We start from the raw sequence: 20,906 nt of genomic DNA on the forward strand, positions 1-20,906 counted from the left end.
AATGGCATGGAAATTGAGGCATCATGTGACTGAAATATGTACCTGCAGTACAGTAATGCTTACTTAGAAAATAACTTAAACTGTTGGGTAACTTTTATTTGGGTTGTCTTTATGTATGTAAGTTACTTTTCTACAGGATTCTCCCACACAAACTGTTCAAAGGCAAAATTTGCTCCTTCGGCTTCCTCCCCCAAATTTCCCCACCCACCCACCCAGTAATTTTACACAATAGCCATTTCATTTGGAATAGTTTGTTTAAAATTTGCAACAAAGTAACTAATTTTGTTAAGTTTTAAAAGTTTAAATAATACGGAAATATTGCAGTCTGTATTGCAGTTTTTACCCTTTTATAGTCAGTCTAAGAGATGTAGTAATTTACTTTTTAGGCTGATTTTGAAAGAGCTTGTAAAACCTAAAGTACGGTTGTATTCCATATTCCTGACCAGGACTTTGGAGCAGTCAGAGAAGCAGCTTTGCCTCAGGAGGCAGTCTGAGGCCTTGTCATACTTTTTGATGTTGGACTCTTGAGTATCTAGACATTAATTGATGACAGAATTTAATCATGTTCTTAAGTCCTGCTGCCTGTTTTCCTGAATCAGGACAGTATGAGTGGTCTTTGAATACGCAGACAACACAGGCAGCTCACAAATTTTTAACCGTAGCTCACTTTCCAGTTTACTGCTTGATTTAACGGAGCCTTAGAAGACATGAGGACTCTAACAGTATGCCTTTCATGCTTTAGTAGCGGATCTGGAAGTATACATTACTATACATTTAGTAGGATCTGGAAGTATACATTTCCTTTCTGGTGATTGCTGATGTAAGAGCTGCTTATGGATAATCTTACAAATTTGATACTGTATATATGTTCAGAACAGGATGAGCTGAATCTCATCACAGGTTTGCAGCAGCTCACCTTTGCAGAATTAAATCAGGAAAATACAGACATTAGCTTTGAATATGAGTCTTGTATCAGGACCCTCTAAAGGGTTATGTTTCTGCAGAGGGCATAGATTTTACCCTATTCACCAAACAGTTAACCGTGAAAGTGTGGACTGAAGACTGGAAAGGAGGTTAATACAATGCTTCTTGCTTTATCTAAGACAAAATAAAATATCTGTGGAAATGTTACTATTGTAGGCACCAGTGTGACTGGAGTATAAGAACAAGATCCAGACTATCATCAGAACACTTGCAATATCTTTTTGATATGGGTAGATTTTTTGTTTTGTTTTGTTTTTTTCTTTGGGGTTTTTTTTGTTGTTTTTTCTTAGAAGCATTGTGCTAGCCCTGCAACATACAAGGGAGATGTCATGCATGGATCGATGACCACTGCCTGAAGTGTTAAAATATTTATTGTTTCACCTCCAAATCAAGATTTCCAGATGAAAAAAAATACTACAGAAGGTTCAGGATGAATGCACAGGCTTTCTCTGCCTACAATTAGAGAGACTGTGTGCAGATACTTACAAAATGAAGAATTTTTAAAGTTTTTAAGAGTTAAAGTGAACATGACGGAAGGAAGTACATGTGATGGTTGAAGCTTTATCTACCTTCTGTGGAGTAAATTTTGGGTAGCCAGCCCCCATACATTAACAAGAAGTCTCTTCCTAGCAGAATCAAAGCTGTAAAAACACGGACAGTCTTCCCATTTTCCATCTCTTTTATCTTGGTCCTCAGGTGCATCCTTATCTAAGAGAGTGTATGGTTGTTTATATGGCTATCTTCCACTAATCGCTGTGCCAACTGTTGCTTTCCTTCTCTCCCCAGAATGGCTGGGACATCAGGGATTGTCAGCTTCTAAGCATTACTATTCAGGAAAATTATTTGTTTGGTGTATGAACTGCTTTGGACAACTTGTTTCCCGACTCTGGAAGTCAGCCTTCTGGGAATCCACATCCCCTTTGGATTACCCTGTAGTCTGACCCAGTGATCAGTAAGAAATGCAGACTGTTTTCAAAGGGCCCAAAGATTTTAGTTGCCCAAACCTTGCAAGGTTGATCATCACAGTTTCAGTGAAAGTCAGAGGTGCTTCACTTCTTCCTGTAATAAGACTGCCCAAAGACCAGTGATTGATTTTGGGTTGTGAGATGTCTGTTGTTTGGCAGTTACCACTTGTAATAAAAACATGCAGAGGCCATTAAACAGTGCCTTTGTAAGTGTGGCTTATGAAGATCGCATAGGGTGGCTTATGAAGAGCACATTGCTGTTCTGGGACAATTTTCTGGTTTGAGCAGAGCAGCAAAACTCTTGCAGGTGATTGCATGGCAGGCTAGCAGAATAGGAAGGCTTCTCCTGGTTCCTTTTCAAACCTCGGAGATGGACTGAGATGAAGTTAGGTAGTTGTATGAGTTTTCTGTGAGAAATGTTAATCTAATTAATCCTTTTATTGAGTTCTGGCTACTGACTATGTCCACAGAAAAGCGTTCCTTAAAATGAACACACGTGTTGCCAGGAATGTACAAAGGGATGGAGACAGAGAGAGATCTTAGGTCATGTGTTTGACCAAGAAATGAAATTGCTTTGCACAGTAGAAAGCCTGATGGGGTGGAAGCAAAAGGCTAGATTTTAGTACTGACAAATCTGTCAACATTATTCAAAATTTTTCCTTTTTTGTTAGATAAATTGTTCTGTCTTCCTTCTGTACCTTTGAGTCTGAAGAGCCACAGAGGAAATTGTACTTCATGGACATGATGTAAGAAACAAGATCCAAAAGCCAAAAGAGTTCCCTCTCTTTCTGGGTTGTATTTGAAGCTCACTTCTCTATTTAAATCAGAAGAAATAATGAAGTTCACCCTGCCTAAGTGAAATTTGAGTATTTCCTCTAGTTTTTCTCAAAACTTGGCAATCGATCTTCAAAGAATATCCTCTCCTTTTGGACTCAGATTCTTAAAGAAAAAGAAGTCTCATTGAACAGGACTTCAGAATAGAAGGATCTTACAGAAATGACCCTTGAGCAGTAGCTGGTAGACAAGTCTCTTTCTTGAGTGGAAAATCTCACTCATTCCTTTTAGATATCTGCAAAGTGGCCAACATTTCGTGGTACAAAATTATCACTCTTCATTGCGGTTTTTGAATATAAAATAATAAATATGTTGGTTTCCCCCCCTGTGTCTAATAGTGCTTTACATACATGAGTTTGCATAGGAGGTATTCTGGAGAAAAATGTGGAGTGAGAACAATTATTTAGTAGTGGTAACTCTAAACCAAATTCCCTTCTTTCTCACTCCAGCCTTAGGAACACTAGTTGGCTGTTTTCCTGTGTATTCACTCGTTAATTCCAAGTTCTTGCCTCCCAATCCTGGGTAGGCGTCCCCTTCTCCCATCTCCCTCTTCCTGCTCTTCCCTATCCCAAGAGTTTCTGGATGTGAAGGAGCACTAGCAGTCTGGCTGTATGTTATGGGCAGGTCCTTCCTTTCAGTTTTAGGATACCCGACTGTGTTTGTTTTGGAGGTTAAAAACTCCCTTCAAATAACAAGGGTTTTGTGGTGAAGAGAGAAATTCAGCCATATTAGCGGTAAGTTTATGTATAGTTTTTTCTACAGAAGTTGAAGTGGGATTATCAAACTGAGTCTCAGCACTGCATGGTAAAAAAAAGAAAAAAAAGTTTTTTAAATGCAACTAATTTGTCTTTTGCAAGTTGAGATATCACTAAAGAGCACATTTATTATCAAAAGATCTAGCTGCTAAAATCATGGGATCATAAAGGGAGGAGGGGAAATGAGAAGGTAGTGGGAACTAGCTGTTCTGCATTTAGTGGTACACAACTAAATAAAGAGAAAATAAAGGTTTATCGAGTCCAGTAAGATGTGATTGCCTAAGATTCATGTCTGAAAAAAGAGGTAGCTGAGGCATATGGTTTCAGTTGTACCACAGGTTACTTTCCCTTTTTTTTATGTCCTGTATGTAGAGTCATGCCATCTACAGTCATGGCAGGTCCTGTCCTTACTATTCCATGCCTTTTGACATTGAAATGGCTGAATCATTGTTAATTTTCTTTGAACAAAATTTTTATTTTGTTGGTTTCAGTCACTGATTGATCCTTTTTTCACTTCCTTTTTTCCCTTGTCTCTCTGTGCTTCGCTGGACATGGCCCATAGGGGAGTTCTCAGGTGTGTATCTCCTCTGCTCAGTTTCCTTTCTTGTTTCTTTTTCCCTTGTCGAGGTCAAATGACATGGTATACACATGTGATACTCCCCTGCTCTTGTCCAAACACGATTGGCTTTGCAGATTTCTCCCACCTTCGCCTCGCTTGGTTGCCTCGCACCAGTAGGTTCCTGGGCAGCAGGACGTCCCTGCTCTGTGTTCACACACCTGCTGCGTTCCGATAAGCTTTCCTTGTGTGGCTTTCTGCAGGTTTGCTCCACTGTGTTACACCGGCCTGTCACTCAAGATCTTGGGGCTCAGAGTGCTTTTTTTCCTGTTAGGACGGGTGCTGTGCTTGGATCAGAGCTTGGGTGGGCACAGAATTGAACTAGGTTCCCACTGTCCTCTCAGTGAACCATGCCGTGAGGAATCCCTCCATGTGCATGATGCCTGCTGTGGGTTAGTTGATGCATACTGGCCCTCTTCTGGAATAGCTGCAGTGACATTAAAGACACTTGATGGATTAGAGTGGCAAAGCCTCTGCGTTCTGTGGAAGCTTTGCCTTTTGACAGGAGTTTAAGTGACAGCTCAGTCTTTTGTTGGAGGAGACTCACTGCCTTAGGGCCACGTGCTGTCATCAGAACGTTTGCACCTTTCCATAAAATACACTTGGGCCCTGATGCAGTTTCAGATGAAGTCAAGGGGATCTCTTTTGATTTCACTGCAAATTGAATGAAGTTTTCCCTGAAGTAAAGGCAGGTGACTTATGCAGATACAATAGCCCAGTGCTGTGAGGTGATAAGCTCTATCATGTTCCTTTGCCTGACACCTCTTGGTGTTGGCTCTGTGAGGTTATGAGCAAAAGGGATGGCATCATCCTTTCTTTTAGTTCAAACTATTTTTCCTGTAAGCCACTTTTTTGTGGTCCTTTCTCAGAAAACCTCCTGCTGAACTTGAGTTGGAGTTTGCCACAGTGTGGAGGTGGATTTGAGCCAGTGCAAAAAGCCCAGATGAGAGCTTTGATATCCAACCCCCTTTTGTTTTTCTTCATGGCCCTGTCGTTCCCTCACCCTGTTCATAATGTCTGTTGAATTACTTTTGTTGCGGGGATGGGAAACCCAAAGATGTGTAGTCTGGGGGAAATGATGAAGATGGAAGAAACAAATGAGCTCATCTTGAGCTTGTCCTGACTTCTCAGGTGTAAATCCCTCTTAGGGCAGGCTGCAGCAGAACAAGATGCAGATTAGTTACTACTGACCATCACATATACTGGCACCACACACAGATGGTGAGCTGCTCTGTTTGTTTTTTACAGACTGGTACTTAATGGCTGCTTTTTTTCTCTTCCTTTCTTCCCCTTTGTCCCCATCTCTTTCTGTTCCCTTTCTCGTATGGGATGGCTCTCATAGTACGGGATGATTTCTTTGGTAAGGCGAAGGCCTTTTTTCTTTTTTTTTTCTCTTTTTTTTTAAAATGTGCATTTTTTTTTCTAAATTTCTTCCATCCACTCAACATTCCTCCATGTGTCTTGCATTACCTTGGTTTGGTTTTTTGTGATGGTGGTATCACCTCTCCAGGAAGCAGGATGCAGCTGGTCAGTAATGGTGGTTTGGGGATTCTCCTCTGTTTCTTGTAGTTGATTATCCACTTTGATGCTTCACACTATTTGCCTGGCTATGGGAGGTGGACAGTGTAGGATGGGCTCTGTCCAGACCTCTCTTCCCTTTGCTTCATGCCACAAAAGGGTGAAGAGATCTCCTTTTAGTCACTCCACAGTAGTGTTTTTTTTCCCCATGAGCAGGACTTCCCCATTACAGCCTGCATAAGTTTATTTCATAGTGTCCATTCTATGGCTCTGGGAGGGTTCATCCGTTTCCTTATTGCAAGACTAGCCCTCCAGACCTCTCCCTGGTTGAAGCATTGGGCTGTCACTTTGTCACACACAAATAAAGTGAGAGCTGTGGTGAGGATACTCATAGTTGGGATGCTGTACAGCTTTTAGTTCTGACATGATAGCTCACCCTCTTCACTAGAGTTCCTTTCTCTCCCAGAAGCAGCTGCAGAGAGGGATAGATGACTCAAGAATGAGAACGAAAATTATTTAGTCTAAAAAAACTGGGGATGAACTCTTTCCCTTGATGTCTCTCAACACTTGTAACATCCTTGTGCCATTTTAATGTCTTACTGGCTAAATATTTGATAATTTGTAGAATCACTAAAAAGGAACAAGAAAATAATTTAATAAATAGATGACTTTTTTGTCTTCTGATCAACATAGGGCATGACACAAAAGAAGGGGCTACAGGTCATTCACCTCACCAAACCAAAAATACACCTCAGTTTACACTGCAGTTAGTGTCTCTCACTTTTTTGCCGTTTTCAGTATTCTTTGACACAGCATCCAAAGAATACATTGCCTGAAACATCAAAGTGATTGATTATCTGTCCACTAATGTTTCAAAAGTAACTTGAAAACGCTGCTTCTTACTCATCCTTGCTGGGAATTTGCTTTTGCCGTCATAAATTCATCCCATTTAACTGTGGGAAGAGGATCTGTATGTTGGAGTGTTGTGGCGTGTTCTCACTTCTTGTATGCTACCATGCTTCTCTAACTTCCATTTACTTCAAGTTTGTGTTGTTTTTATCTTACTGCAAATATTAATTAATCAGCAAATAATGGATCATGAAAACTGTTGATGTCTTTGCTGTAAAGGAAGAGGTAGTTCAGAGGGCAGGACAAGGAGCATATCAGCACAAACACTGATGGTTGTGAGACTTCTTCATGCTCTGGGTTCTGCAGTGAGAAATGATCTGCAACCCTCAGCACTGTCCCCTGACAGGGAGAGGCCTCTTTGCCTTTAGTTTCTCAGATGGCCTCTATTCCCCACTGTAAGACAGAAGCTGACTCTAGGAGCCAGCAAACAATCCAGATGTGCATTTGGTCCCTAAATTATTTTCTGTTTGGATTTATGAAGTACTGAATTCAACTTTCACTCATAGCCCCAGATTTTTCAAAACGCTTGTGACCCAGTCTGCATATTGCAGTTGTCATATATTGATGCCCAAGTGCAAGTGCAGCGTGGCTGATGTAGGTGTTTTCTTGAGTGTGGGTCTTAAGTGATGGGACTGAGACTTCAGATTTTAAACATCTGTGGGAAGACTGTTAAAGGTAGAGAGAGATACGGACAATCTAAAGTCCTATTAAAATTGCTCTAGTGGAAGTCTGGTAATGGGAACTGAACTGGTCACAACTATGATCCCAAATCTGTACTGAGAAACAGAAAATTTAACTTATACTAAGAAAGAAGGAAAATCACTGATGTGCAGATCTGGCCAGCAGTTTGGACAATGTTCTGCTGTCCTCTGTGACAAACCCATGAACCTCTACCTCCTTTCTGTCTGAGTGATGACAAAAAATGGTTGCAGTAACTCATGGCTGAATCAGGAGTTACTGACTTGACTTCCCTTAATTTGCATTAGTGAAGCTCTCTTCTCTGTCCCTCTCAGGGGAATCTGGGAAAGTTGGGGTAAGAATCTGGGTCTGTATTTGGGCTTTTTACAGAAGGACACATGGGTGTCTCTGCTTGTTCTGCATGGTCTTTCAGCAAGAGGCACGCCATTCTCCACAGCAGGGCATAGAAGCCTAGGAAAGCCTAACAAAAGTGATTTCTCTTTCTCAAAAATGAGTCAGGTAGTGCCATACAAGCTTCATATTTCTAGGCAAGCAGGTGAAAACTGCCTGGCGTTTCTTTTCAGGAATGGGCAAAGAAGTGGGGAATCTACTGTTGGAGAACTCGCAGCTACTGGAGACCAAGTAAGGAACTGTTGCGTGCTCTGAACTGCTTGCCTAGTTATAAATGAGATGTCATCTTGAAGTAGGTCTTGGTCAGAACTCCTGCCTCACAGGGGCTTGCTCATTTATGTAATAGGTTCTCTTGAATACTTGTTCCTTCAATTGTAGAAGAGGAATTGCTCTTCTTAGTGACTTTCCTAACTGTTCCCTTTCAGCGGGCACTAGGGTGAAGTCTCTGGGCGTGTGCTGGTAGGGTCTGATCCAAACTGAAATCAGTTTTTATTTGCAAAGTTTGATATTTGAAAAGAAAATTTTCTTATTATTGAGAAGAGTTTGCAAAGATTTAATAGTTGATAAAGGAGAAGCAGACAATGTAATGGACTTACTTTTTGAGAAAGGCTGGCAAACCAGATACTAAAGCTAAGCAGCCAGGAAGAGGAAGGCAAAGTACTCCCAGAAGAGACTTGGAGAACTAACTGTGATAGGAAGCTGCTGATTTTAAAGATTTTAAGATATTTTGGAGCTGATTGGACATGCTTATTTATATCACCATCATCCACAATTACCCACAATTACAGATAACAGCAGTTACAAAAGGTGTATTTCATATCTTAATTTTGTTAAAAATAGATTTCAGTCTTATTCAGGTGATAGAGTACTCTTTCTGCAGTATTCTGCCGTCTTAAGGAGATATGTTGGCCTGTGAGTCAGGATACAGGACTGGACAAACTTCATCCTGACCAATTATGGTGATTTGTATGTTCTTCAGCATCTCCTTCTTGCCAAAATCTAATTTTCCATGAGTTATAGCTGCACTGAATTGTTTAAATATTCTCATTTCAACTCTTCTTGTAGTGCCTGTGACTTTAGTTTCAGGTCTCTCTTATGGACAGCTGGTGGTTTTGAGTATTTTTGCTTATTGTTCCTTTCACACCTTTAAGAAATGCTTTGAACGTTGTGAAGAATGATTTGATTGCCAAGGTCGACCAGCTGTCTGGAGAGCAAGAAGTGCTGAAGGGAGAGCTTGAAGCAACAAAGCAGGCCAAAGCCAAAATGGAGACCAGAGTCAAGGAGCTGGAAGAGGAGCTGAAAAGGTGAGTGATTCACAGCCTGCCCCAGGGAGCTGGAAGGACATGAGTGATAAACCCACCTCCCCTGTTAGCTTTACTGTTTCCCTCATGGAGCTTAGCACTGGAATTCATAGGTACCTTACAGAGCACTTCAAGGATGATTGTAGGTGGCTGAGATATTTTTAGTGTTACGTTGGTTTTATTGGATTGAAATGGATTATTGAACCTTAGAAAACCTGCAGGATTTTCCTCCCCAGGACTGAGATTCTGCAGCAGCAACTGGAAATCTAGGCTCCCTGGAGTGAAGTGTTCAGAGTCTGAATTTGCAATTTAAAAAAATAAAAAAGGGAATATCAAAACCAATAGTTTTGAAGGGAACTGTCAGGAACTTGATCCTCGCAGCAGCCAAGACAGCACTGAGGGGAATTTATGCCCATTCATTTAATGAAAGAGCTAAAACAGATGCCCACAAACACTGTTTAAATGCCAGTATTGTCAGTTGTTTCATTGTTCATGTTAAGAATGAGAAGAAGAAGCAGAAGAGATTCTAAAGTCCAACAACGGTAACATTTGGAGAGATCCCATTTCTTATTTTCCACTCAAACTAGAGGAACTGGAGCCTGAATGCCTAGGAAAGCCTCTCATGATTTCACGTCCATAAAACTAAAGATGCCCCATGGGGCTCAAAGCAACGCAATTACATTTTGACTAGCTGTACATTGCACTGTGTTATCTCAATTCAGAAGACAGTGTTTATTTGCAGCTGGGACTGAAGATTTCCCCTATAATCTGAGCACAGAATCACCAAGAATAACACAGACCTGTCTCTTTGTTATTCAGAATGCCTGAAATTAAAGTAGTCTCACAAGCAGTGGAAATAGGTCTGATTTTTTAAAATGCCTTTTGAGTCTCTCATAACGAGTATAATATAATATACTGTAGGGACATGGACTTTTAACTGGCAAGTGTGCCTTTTTAGGAGACGGAGACAGCATTTTTTTTTTTTCCTGCAGTGTCCTTGCTGTTAATGAAAGTGCTTATAATTCAAATGGGACTTCATGACTGCACCTCAGTATGGAGTTTAAAGAAATTAAAAGCACTCAGTTAAATACTATAGGTTTTTTAATAACATGGATTTGGTGTTCTCTTTTTTACCATTATGGCGAACTGTGCTTCCCATTAAATGCTTTTTTCACTGCATTGCAAATAGAAGCAGCCCAACAGAAGAACTTAAGCCAGCATTTTCACTGCTGATAATGGCTCAATTTTCCCATGGCTAAGTTCTCATCAGACATTTGAACATAGATTATGGCTCTGAAATAGAAATCGGCTGGACTGTTCCAGTGGTCAGTATTTTGGTGCTTACATCAAATGTTCCAAAGAAACAGGGTGATATTGGTGAAGCTGTACAGAGTAATTTGCTGCGAGAGGGAAAAATATCAGAGAAGCATCTCATAGTTTGTACATTCAGCTCGCAGTTTGAAAATGTCTCCTTGTGATGCATGCAGACAGACCTTCCCATAAATGGTTCTCCTCCCAAAACACCTCAGGGCCAGCCATGATCATTTGCTGGTTTGATGCCTTTCTTCCTGTTTCCTAGAGTGAAATCTGAAGCGATTGTTGCCCGACGAGAACCCAAAGAGGAGGTGGAGGATGTAAGCAGCTATCTCTGTACAGAATTGGTATATTACATTACTAAAATGCCTGCGGGGAAAGGGGGTTTATATACTTACTCTATATTACGTCATATATATGAGTCCTGAGATGCAGATTGATCTTCCTTCATTAATGATGAGGGCAGAGCTGATTAACTGTTGCTGATGAGCATTGCTAATAGACAGGTGCTGTGAGATTACTTCTTCATACAACTTTCAAACCACAGTTTGGCAAAGATGAGCAGCCGACACAGCGGCAATACCATGCATGATGTGGTTTCTGCAGAACAGTGCAACAGCAGTGCCCTGCTCATCACCTTCCCATTTTATCTGGTTCTCTCTGGTTTTGCAGTAAAGTCTAGTGCACAGTGTGGTTTCTCTCAGGGTCTTGTGATAGTCGGGCTTCTCCAGGAGAGCTTGTCTCCACATTGGCAGTGAAGCTGTAGGCCGTGAGGACACTGTGCAGTGAAATCCAGGTTATACAGACAGCTTTGCAGCGGTAACTGCGTTTTGTTAGTTCTGTAATCTCAATCTTGCGGCATTGTTTTTCTCATTATTTATTTTACGTAAGACAGTACTGCCTGTTAGAGGATACAAGTGGAAAAGGCTCATGGACTGTTCTTCTATGATAGCTCTTCAAACTGCTTTGGCTGAGGTAGAGGCTTTTCAACAAAGACCAACTGTAGCCAAGAAAAAAGACAAACCAAAGCGGTAACAGATTTTCCTTGTGAATGACACTCTGCTAGGACAGGGAATTAGGTACACTTCAACATTACCGCATTCTTACTTTTTAAAAGCCATTGGAGCAAGTTCAATTCTAGCCTAATTCTCTTGACTTAACTGGGGTGAACTTGGTCTGTTGAGAATTTAGGTAGATAGGAAAATTTTCAAATTGTGCTTGTGAAATGCTGGAGAGGGCTGGTTTTCTTTTAAGCTGAACTGACAGGCAGTCTGTTTTTTGAAATAAAAAAGTTTGTAAAGTTCCTTTTCATTTATACACTTTTTGTTTTGACTGGTCACACAGGTTTATTCCAAGTCCGAGGAAGCTGGAGAGGGACTTGGTTAATTTGCACTATTCCAGCTCTCAGCAGTACTCAGCAGCCAGGCTGAGCTTGGGAATTGCCACAGTCTGGGCACAACCCAGTGCCACTTCCTAGCAATGGGTTCCCCAAATCCTTATGATTTCTTCTTGGGCAGATATTTTCCCCAGTTTAGACGTGTTGCTCTAATTTTCAGCTCCTCCAATGAGACAAACACAATCTTATTCCTATTGCCTTCTAAGCTAAAGCTGCACGTGCCCTCATTGGAAGGCCAAGCTGAGTCACCAGAGAGAAAAGGGCCTTTCTTCAGTTTCTTGTGCCCTACACCTTTATCAGTGTGTAGTAACAGAACACCTCCTTCCTAGTCCTCTTGAGGGGATGGATGGCATTACATGGTGTTCCCTGCTGCTTGTGACTGTCTTTGCTAATGAACTAAAACTTGGGCTTCCAAACTTCTGGACCAACAGACCACTGCCAGTTCTCATAATTCCTTGCAGACTATCAAAGCACCTTGCTGGTGATAGTCCCTGGGTGAGGTTTTTAATTTGGTGGTCGTTCTCATTCTAATTTCCATGGGTTTGCAGAACACCCCAGAGGTCTGTGGGCCATTGTTTGGGCCTCATTGTCTAGGATTAGCACCTCATACGGGGGTAACCAAACAGAATGGAAGGAGAACTAACAAATACATCTTTTCTGTCTCCTGACTCACCCTGTACTAACATCAATCCCCTTCCATCTTTTGTTGGCTGAAGCAGTGCTCCTCCCCCCTGCAGGACAACATTCCTATAGCTCAGCGCCGCCGCTTCACTCGTGTGGAAATGGCCCGGGTTCTGATGGAGCGCAATCAATACAAGGAGAGGCTGATGGAGCTCCAGGAGGCTGTCAGGTGGACGGAGATGATCAGGTAGGACTGGGTGTTGGTGAATGTTCTTATTTAGAACAGAACCTGGCCATGTTAGACCTTGTGCTTAATGGAACCCCTACCAAGATGTGGGTTGAGAAGTGCTGAAAGTTTTCCAAACTGTAGATGCTTCTCTCCTAGTACCTAATTCTCTCTTATTCCTGAACCTGTGCCATAGTTGCCATAGTTACTTGGAGATGCTGGGCAGTTGTTTGTCTTGATTGTTTTTTGTGTTCTAATTAAGCTAGGAGAAGCTATAGGGTTGCTTCAAATTAATGAATTATAAAGGCTATGGCTTGATGTGATGATAATGCTGGGGTTTGTAGTTACCAGATTAGGACTGTGGCAATGATACACCGCAGGGAGTTGATAAAAGTTCTGTTGAACCCAGTTGCACTTCATGTCAACATTGAGTGGTTGGGTGTGCTTACATTAAAGAACAGTGCCTGTCACTTCCTCTATGGTGTATTGAAACATGTTAGAATGAATTCTGAATTTTGATATGGCTTCCTTGATGGAAGTGGCATGCTGGTTGGCAGAAACTTGGGTAAGAGATGCTGAAATTAACTTGCTTCTGCTGTGTTTGTTCTTAGAGCTTCCCGTGAGCACCCATCCGTCCAGGAGAAGAAGAAATCCACCATTTGGCAGTTGTAAGTTCTTTGGTGGTTTGTGTTAGATTAAGAAAAGGGGAAGTGTTGCCGTTTCTACTTTAGACAGCAGCTTAATAAATTCTGACATTAATGAAATGTCAACTAAAATGTTGTTAGCTGAACCTTTTTGCCTTCAAGGTCTTCCTTTGTAGTGAAATTAAAATCCGATCTGAACATAGGCATTGGTTTTGTTTCACAAGCTGAAAAAGATTGTGAGTATCGTGGAATGGAAACATGCATACACTCACAATCAGCTTTAATAAAGGGCTGTTTTCAGAGGATATCTGTTTCTGGAAGCTAAAAACACCTTATGTCAATCAAACTGAGAACTTAGCTGTATGTTTAAAGTAGGACAAGTTTTCATGAAGAGCTTGCAGCTCCTGATTGCATACCTCTTGCATCCCCTGTTGTGAATCTGTGGTGTGTTGTCTCTTAAGGCACCTTTTCTCTTATTTGTTGGCCTTTTTCGGTCCCTAGTTTCAGCCGTCTGTTCAGCTCTTCCTCGAGTCCCCCACCAGCAAAGAGGACCTACCCATCTGTGAACATCCACTACAAGTCTCCAACTACAGCAGGGTTCAGCCAGCGTCGCAGTCACACCATGTGCCAGATCTCCTCCGGCAGCCGCACCCTGGAGTTCTTCCCTGAAGAGTGAGTTGCATGCTGTGTGCCAAGCCAGGTCCCCCTGCAGCTCTCCCATACAGCAACTTTTCTTAAAATAAGCTGTTCTCCACTTCAGAAAAAAGTCTGTGTGCTGTTAGTATGTTTCTGACTCTTGTGGTTTATCTCCTTGATCTTTCACTCATCAGTTACCACGTGAATGGGCTCAGCACACTTTGTCCTCCCAAACCTATCGCTGCCGTGGCTTTCTAGGCCATGATGGCTCACCTCAGCAGGGACCACTGTGGGCTTGAGTTGGCCTCAACCCTAGTTCTGCACTCGTGTTTGCAGACCGTGTGATAGAATGAAGTAGGGCTTTTGTGGTAGAGTGTGATGGCAGCATTGGGACAGTGGGATGGAATGTTTTGCCCAACCCTGTTGTCATGGAGTTTAGATGAAGAGAAAAGTTCTCCCAGCAGCACATTTAGGTTACTATATTTGGTTTTAATCTTAACCACGTGTTGCTACTGCAGAGTCTTCTCCCTATTCTTTATGTCTCCAACATGAAGGGAGAAAACTCTTCTGGGCTGTACTTGACTTCAAAATGCGTTCTACTATTACGAGGTTGTACAGTTTCATATGTGGTATGTTTTTGTGGAAGGACTTTGGAGAATGTGATGGTAAAGTATTACAACTACTGCAATAAGAAGGATTTGTTGGAAAGAGGATAGATCAGGAGAAGAGAGATTGTCTTCAGAAGGGTAAATTTATATTTTATAGATAACCCACAGCCTTTATTTTGTTATTTTAATCTGATTACAATATCATAGTCATTGTGTAGTGTCTTGAGTGCTTTTCAGCAGTGCATTAAATGATGTGACTAACTCCTGTCAGAAGTTTCATCCTCTTCCCAGGGGAGGAAGCATGTGCAGGGAAGTGTTTTATTTTAGCAGTGGTTTTGTTTGTAAGTATATTACAAGTATATATGCAAGTATACACATTATCTGTGTAGGCGCGTAGGGTTTTTTGTTTTGGATTGGATTTTTTTTTGCCAACATTGTTTGTACCTTGGAATGATACTTTAAAAACCTATTGAGAACTGGAACTGATATTCAAACAGCCTTTTTTGTATTAAAATGTATCTTAAGAACTCACAAATCAGTTTTCCTTTTAACCTTTGGCAGTGCAAAGCTGGAGTTGACCTGTTGAAACCAGCAGTTTCAACAGCAATTAGTGCATATTTTCCTTGTCAGCAGAGAAGGCTTTAAAATGGACAGAAAAAGAAATTGTTGACGATAATCATAGAATCACAGAATGGTTTGGGTTGGAAGAGACATTAAAGGCTACCTAGTTCCAACCCCCACGCCATGGGCAGGGACCGCTTCCCCCAGCCCAGGGTGCCCCCAGCCCCGTCCAACCTGGCCTTGAACCCTTCCAGGGAGGGGGCAGCCACAGCTGCTCTGGGCACCCTGGGCCAGCGCCTCACCCCCCGCACAGGGAAGGATTTCTTCCTTCTATCTAATCTAAACCTCCCCTCTTTCAGTTTAAAACAGTTACCCCTCATCCTATCCTCACACCCCCTGATCCAGAGTCCCTCCCCACCTCTCCTGTCCCCCCTTTAAGCCCTGGGAGGCCGCTCGAAAGGCTCCCCGGAGCCTTCTCTTCTCCAGGCTGAACCCCCCCAACTCTCTCAGCCCGGCCTCCCAGGGGAGCTGCTCCAGCCCCCCCAGCATCTCCGTGGCCTCCTCTGGCCCCGCTCAAGCAGCTCCGTGTCCTTCTGCTGTTGGGGGCCCCCGAGCTGGCCCCAGCACTGCAGGGGGGTCTCCCCAGAGTGGAGCAGAGGGGGAGAATCCCCTCCCTGGCCCTGCTGCCCCCCTGCTCTGGCTGCAGCCCAGGGCACGGGTGGGTTTTGGGCTGCAAGTGCACGGGGCTGCCTCACAGCCAGTTTTCCCCCCACCAACAACCCCACGTCCTTCTCCACAGGTCTGCTCTACAGCCACTCCTCACTCAGTGAGGGGAATTGCCCTGACTCATGGGCAGGACCTTGCCCTTGGCCTTGTTGAACTCCATGAGGTTTTTCTGGGCTCCCCTCTCCAGCCTGCCCAGGTCCCTCTGGATGCCATCCCTGCCCTCCAGCCTGTCCCCGCTCCACACTGCTTGGTGCTGTCAGGGAACTTGCTGAAGGCACACTCAATCCCATTCTCCATGTTGTCAACAAAAATGTTAAACAGTGCTGATCCCAATACTGACCCCTGAGGAATGCCACCCGTCACTGCTCTCCACTTGGATATGGAGCCGTTGACTGCAACTCTTTGAGTGCAACCATCCAGCCAATTTGTTTTCTGCTGAGTGCTCCATCTGTCAGATCCATGTTGCTCCAACTTAGAGACAAGGATGTTGTACAGGACAGTGTCAGATGCTTTGCATAAGTCCAGATAGATGACGTCAGTTGCTCTTCCCTTCTCCACCAGTGCTGTAACAGTGTTGTAGAAGGTGACTAAATTCACTGGGCATGATTTGCACTTATTGAAGCCCTGTTGGCTATCACCAGTCACCTCCTTATTTTCCATGTGCCCTAGCATAGTTTCCAGGAGGGTCCATGATCTTGCCAGGCACGAAGACTGGCAGAGTGGAACTACAGACTGGTCTGTAGTTCCCTACACCTTCCTTTTTATCCTTTTTAAAAATGGGGTTATGTTTCCCCTTTTACAGTCAGGTGCTTCATTGGACTGCACGGCTTCCTAAGTATGATGGATAGTGGCTTATCCATCTCATCTGCCAGTTTCCTTGGGACCTGTAGATGCATCTCACCAGGTCCCATGGACTTGTGCACTTTAAGGTTCCTTAGATGGCCTGGATCTTGATCTTCTCCTGCAGTGGGCAGTTAGTGAAGAGGGGAAGAACTCAAAATGCCTTCCAGATGGAGACATTAGATCAGTAAATTGTAACAGCTGTGCAAAAATTAGTGTAATTTCTTTCATAGATTCATAGGTCTTATGGAAGGTTGATTCCCTGTTTCTGAAGGGCTCATGGAGCACTGAAGTGGAGATGACAATGAATTGTCCCTGCCACATCACTTGGGTAAATGGGAGTTAGAGGTTAGGGATGTCTGTGTCTGCTTCTTAACAGTGTTGTTCTGTCTCCAATTTCCTGCATCTGTTTTCAAAAATTGATTTGGTTTACTTTGTTTTCTCCCCTGCTATGGTGACACTTGCTTAATCTTCAGCTTCTGTTTTCAACCAGTTTGAGAAGTAACACTGTTGCTTCTCTCCTCAGTGACTGTACATCCTCAGCACGTCGGGAGCAGAAACGGGAGCAGTACCGCCAGGTCCGGGAGCATGTGCGGAATGATGACGGGCGGTTGCAGGCCTGTGGCTGGAGCCTCCCTGCCAAGTACAAGCAGGTAGGGACCACTCACCGGGCAGGCTGAGCCCTCACAGTGAAGACCTAACTCTCCCACTGGTAACTTTAGCCATAGTCCTTAAATATTTCATTTAGAGGTATAATGTGCGTGTTGTATTTGTATGATAATTGTAGCCAAGATCAAATTAATGTTTTCTGTACCCCCACCAAGGTCAATGGAGGGGGCATTCCTCTGCATCAAGGTGCTGAAAACCTTACCCTAAACCAAAAGGAATTAATTAAACTTCTTTGTTCAGAGCCCAATACTTGGTTTTATTTCCTTTGTTATCGTAATCGGGCTTGAACATTACATATTTCATTTATACTCCGAGACCTTTACCAATCGTTCGGTATAAAAATCAAATGCAGTGCAGTTTGCTTCTATTTGTCCCCAGCAGTAATACAAAATCAAATGTTGTCAGCCTTATTTGTTGGCCTATGACTCATATAACTGGTCAAAGACCACCTGAAAGAACGGAGTCTTGCAGTGTGGCTTGAAAGTGGATGAATTTCAGGCCATGATGGAAGGGAACACCAGTGTTTTAACTTATTTGCAGGGAGCGCCCATTAACAACCCTTTCTCCATCAGGAGTGCAGCATATAGCCTCTGTTGACCATAACTGGGGCACTATATCATGGTGAGAGAGGCAGTCTCTTGGGTAGGTTGCTCCCATCCCTATAGGGACACTGTTTCATTCAAGATGTGAGATGAAACCTCAGCAGCACCCATCTCCAGGGCTAGCAAGTTTGGTTCTGCCATATTAGTGACATCTCTCTTACCATAGCTTGGTGTTTACAGCTTTGTAATGTATTTTTCGTCTTCCCTTCCCCCACAGCTGAGTCCCAATGGTGGTCAGGAAGACACTCGCATGAAAAACGTTCCCGTGCCTGTATACTGTCGCCCACTAGTAGAGAAGGACCCAACCATGAAGGTACATTGTCTCTGCATACCATTCCAGCCCAGAAGGGGGATATGGAATAAGCAAAGAATTTTGGTCACTGAATATGCAATTTTTACAGCACTCTATTTTTTTGTACATTATATATTCAAAATTCTATCTTCTGCTTCCTTTTTTTGAGCGGTGGTTTCTAGTATATGTAGGGAAAAGTACCTCACTCTCTGAGGACATAATTCTCAGCTGATTCTGGTTGCTAGGTCCCATGCTTCTGTCTTACATCTTACGCCTTTTTGAGACAGCTTTTATACAATATCAGCAACCGTTTTTTGCTAAGACTTCTTAGGGTATAATACAGAACAATATAAAAATTAATGAAAACAAACAGGTGAAAGTAAAAATGCGTTTCATCACTTTTTTTAGATTCCACTGTTAACCAGGATTCACTGGTAACAGGACAAAATTATATAGAGGACACTTTTGTGAAGCTGTCTATCAGTACTAGAATATTTTGAGTAGAATTGCAGTTGAGAATAGGTGGTCATCTCTGCAGGTGTCTGCTCTAACTAGTTGTTTTGAAATAGGCAGTTTGTCATTAACTTCATTCAGAGCTGATTTTTGGATGTCATTCTGATGATTAAGTTGTAAGAAAATTCTTACACTGTTAGTTGTTTCTAGATGATTGGCATGATCTTCGGATAATATTCTCCTGAGCATCTTTCCTTTATGATTTTGGATATATCCAGTATTTGTTTCTGTAGTCCTGTTCCCAGCATTCTTCTAAAAAAATATCTGGAAATAGCTTATAGGAAGTTAGCTAAATTAATTTTATTTCATAAAATATGCAGTGTGCTTCTTTCACTCTACACTTGTTATGTAGGGAGCTAAATGAGAACTTTTTTTCTCATTTCCCTTTTTTAAAAAAAAAAAAAACCTTAATTTTTTATTGTATTAGTTCTTTAATTATCTCTCTAAGATCAGACAAACACTGGTTTTTGGGCAAAGGAGTGTGTGAGGAAGCAGAAGAGTGCCAGGTGTGGGAGGGGAACTAGGGAACAGGAATGCACTGAATGTGTATCGTCAGCTAAGCAGTCACTGTCAATTTTAGTTAAGCAGTCATGCTTATCATACCCTGAGCTAGTAGCATCTGCCATGTTCTTCTTGCATTGCTACAATGACTTAGGAACCCCAGAGTCAGAAAAACTGAGGACATTTCAGAAGCCTGTTTTCAGCTACACATCTGATTTATTACCTTTTTTTTTCTTTAAATCTTTTAGTCACATCTGTTAAAAAAACAGTGTTTTTTTCTAGATTACAGAGAGCCTTTATCTTGCCTCCATCAAATCTGACTATGTCTTCTAGTAGAAGTCAACAAGATCTGTTGTTTTCAACTAAATATTTTAGGTGTTTGACATGTGTCCCACATAGTTCTCTACAAAGGTGTCTGAATTTAAAGAGACCCAGGACCCTCCAAAATTCTTAGTTTAAGACTCTTGTCTCTGTTGCTTAGCTGTGGTGTGCAGCTGGAGTCAATCTCATGGGATGGAGACCTTTGGATCAGGAGCCTGGGAATGGGCAGAAATTGGATCCTGGACGTGATCCCCTCACCTGTGACAGGGAAGTGGAAGGCGAGAACAACAAAAGTAATCATACATCTCCTGAAAAGAAGAAGGTCAGAAAACAAAATTGGGTTTTTTTTCCCCCTCTGGTGTTTTTTCTCATTCTAGCCCTGACATGCCCACTCTCTTAATGCCTTTCTACTATGCTATATAATGCTCTAAATTGTACTTTTGAGGCATTGTCTTGTCGGCCAGGGTAGTGGTGTTGTTCTGGCTCTCAAGTAACTTTCTGTGTGATTTGGGATAAATGATCCAGGAAAAAATATTCCAGCTTCTGCTTTTGAAACGTTTGGAATTTTGAAAAAAATCCTAATAGTAAGGATAATTAAGTGCTTGATGATCTTGCTAGGAAGATTATAGAATCCTCATCACTGTAAATTCAAAAAATCATAATTAAATTCCAGCAAAGGGTTGTCAAAAAGAACATAGACATAGCAGAGTCCATGAGCCCATTTGGTTCAGAAGTTGAAGCTCTTGAGATTTGTATTTCAGGTCTGGTTTTTAACAGTCTTAGGTGGTTTGGTTTTTTAAGAACCAAGCTGTAATTTGCAGATAATAATACAGCATTTTATCCTTTCTGCTTTGTGGAGTTTTTTCCCACAGCTGTCTTACATTCCTGCCCTATAGTCTTCTGAGATGAGCTTGCTTAAGCTGGTAGGTTGAGTGCAGCCCAGCTCCATGGTATTTTGTCTAAAGTGAATGTTCAGTGATACATTAATCAGACATCTTGGAAGACAAATTAATGGCCAAACTTCTCTTGCCCTAGGAAGCCAGATAGGCTCTTTGGACGGTGTTCTATCTAGATACTAGTGCAGCAATGTGAATGAAATTTGCATAGCTGATATTGTTTATTTGCATCAGCTAGGAAGAGGCTTTGCTCTTTGAGGCTGGCATTGTGGTATTTGCATGTGTAAATGTTGCCAAGCACTAGTATGCTGAATCTGATCTGAGAGCAGCACTAATTTTGCCTGTGTGTTTGCTCTCCTGAAGGCAAAGGAAGTCCATGAAATGGATGCCACATCCAGTCGTGTCTGGATCCTCACTAGCACGCTGTCAACAAGTAAAGTTGTAATTATTGATGCCAATCAGCCTGGCACAGTGGTGGACCAGTTCACTGTCTGCAATGCTCATGTGCTCTGCATCTCCAGCATCCCTGGTAAGTGGGGCCCAGGCACTGGCTGTGATCTGCCCAGGGT

At 42.3% G+C, this 20,906-nt stretch overlaps 1 protein-coding gene across 31 annotated transcripts in view; it reads left to right on the plus strand.

Moving 5' to 3' along the window:
* Window positions 1-20,906, plus strand: part of MAPK8IP3 (mitogen-activated protein kinase 8 interacting protein 3) — a 76,402-nt gene that overhangs the window by 41,996 nt on the left and 13,500 nt on the right. For 10 of the 31 annotated variants that reach the window (XM_042798431.1, XM_042798443.1, XM_032985788.2 and 7 more), the window contains 12 exons: window positions 4,101-4,112; window positions 5,497-5,514; window positions 7,844-7,901; window positions 8,822-8,974; window positions 10,551-10,632; window positions 12,398-12,549; window positions 13,140-13,196; window positions 13,674-13,844; window positions 17,070-17,196; window positions 18,032-18,127; window positions 19,602-19,763; window positions 20,701-20,866. In XM_042798431.1, coding sequence (XP_042654365.1) covers window positions 4,101-4,112; window positions 5,497-5,514; window positions 7,844-7,901; window positions 8,822-8,974; window positions 10,551-10,632; window positions 12,398-12,549; window positions 13,140-13,196; window positions 13,674-13,844; window positions 17,070-17,196; window positions 18,032-18,127; window positions 19,602-19,763; window positions 20,701-20,866 — 1,254 coding nt within the window. The remainder of the gene's footprint in view (window positions 1-4,100; window positions 4,113-5,496; window positions 5,515-7,843; window positions 7,902-8,821; window positions 8,975-10,550; window positions 10,633-12,397; window positions 12,550-13,139; window positions 13,197-13,673; window positions 13,845-17,069; window positions 17,197-18,031; window positions 18,128-19,601; window positions 19,764-20,700; window positions 20,867-20,906) is intronic. The other 21 variants (XM_042798437.1, XM_042798453.1, XM_042798444.1 and 18 more) reach the window with 13 other exon arrangements.

This window comes from Tyto alba, unplaced genomic scaffold (genome assembly GCF_018691265.1).
Source record: "Tyto alba isolate M040663 unplaced genomic scaffold, T.alba_DEE_v4.0 Super-Scaffold_28, whole genome shotgun sequence".
Lineage (NCBI taxonomy): Eukaryota > Metazoa > Chordata > Aves > Strigiformes > Tytonidae > Tyto > Tyto alba.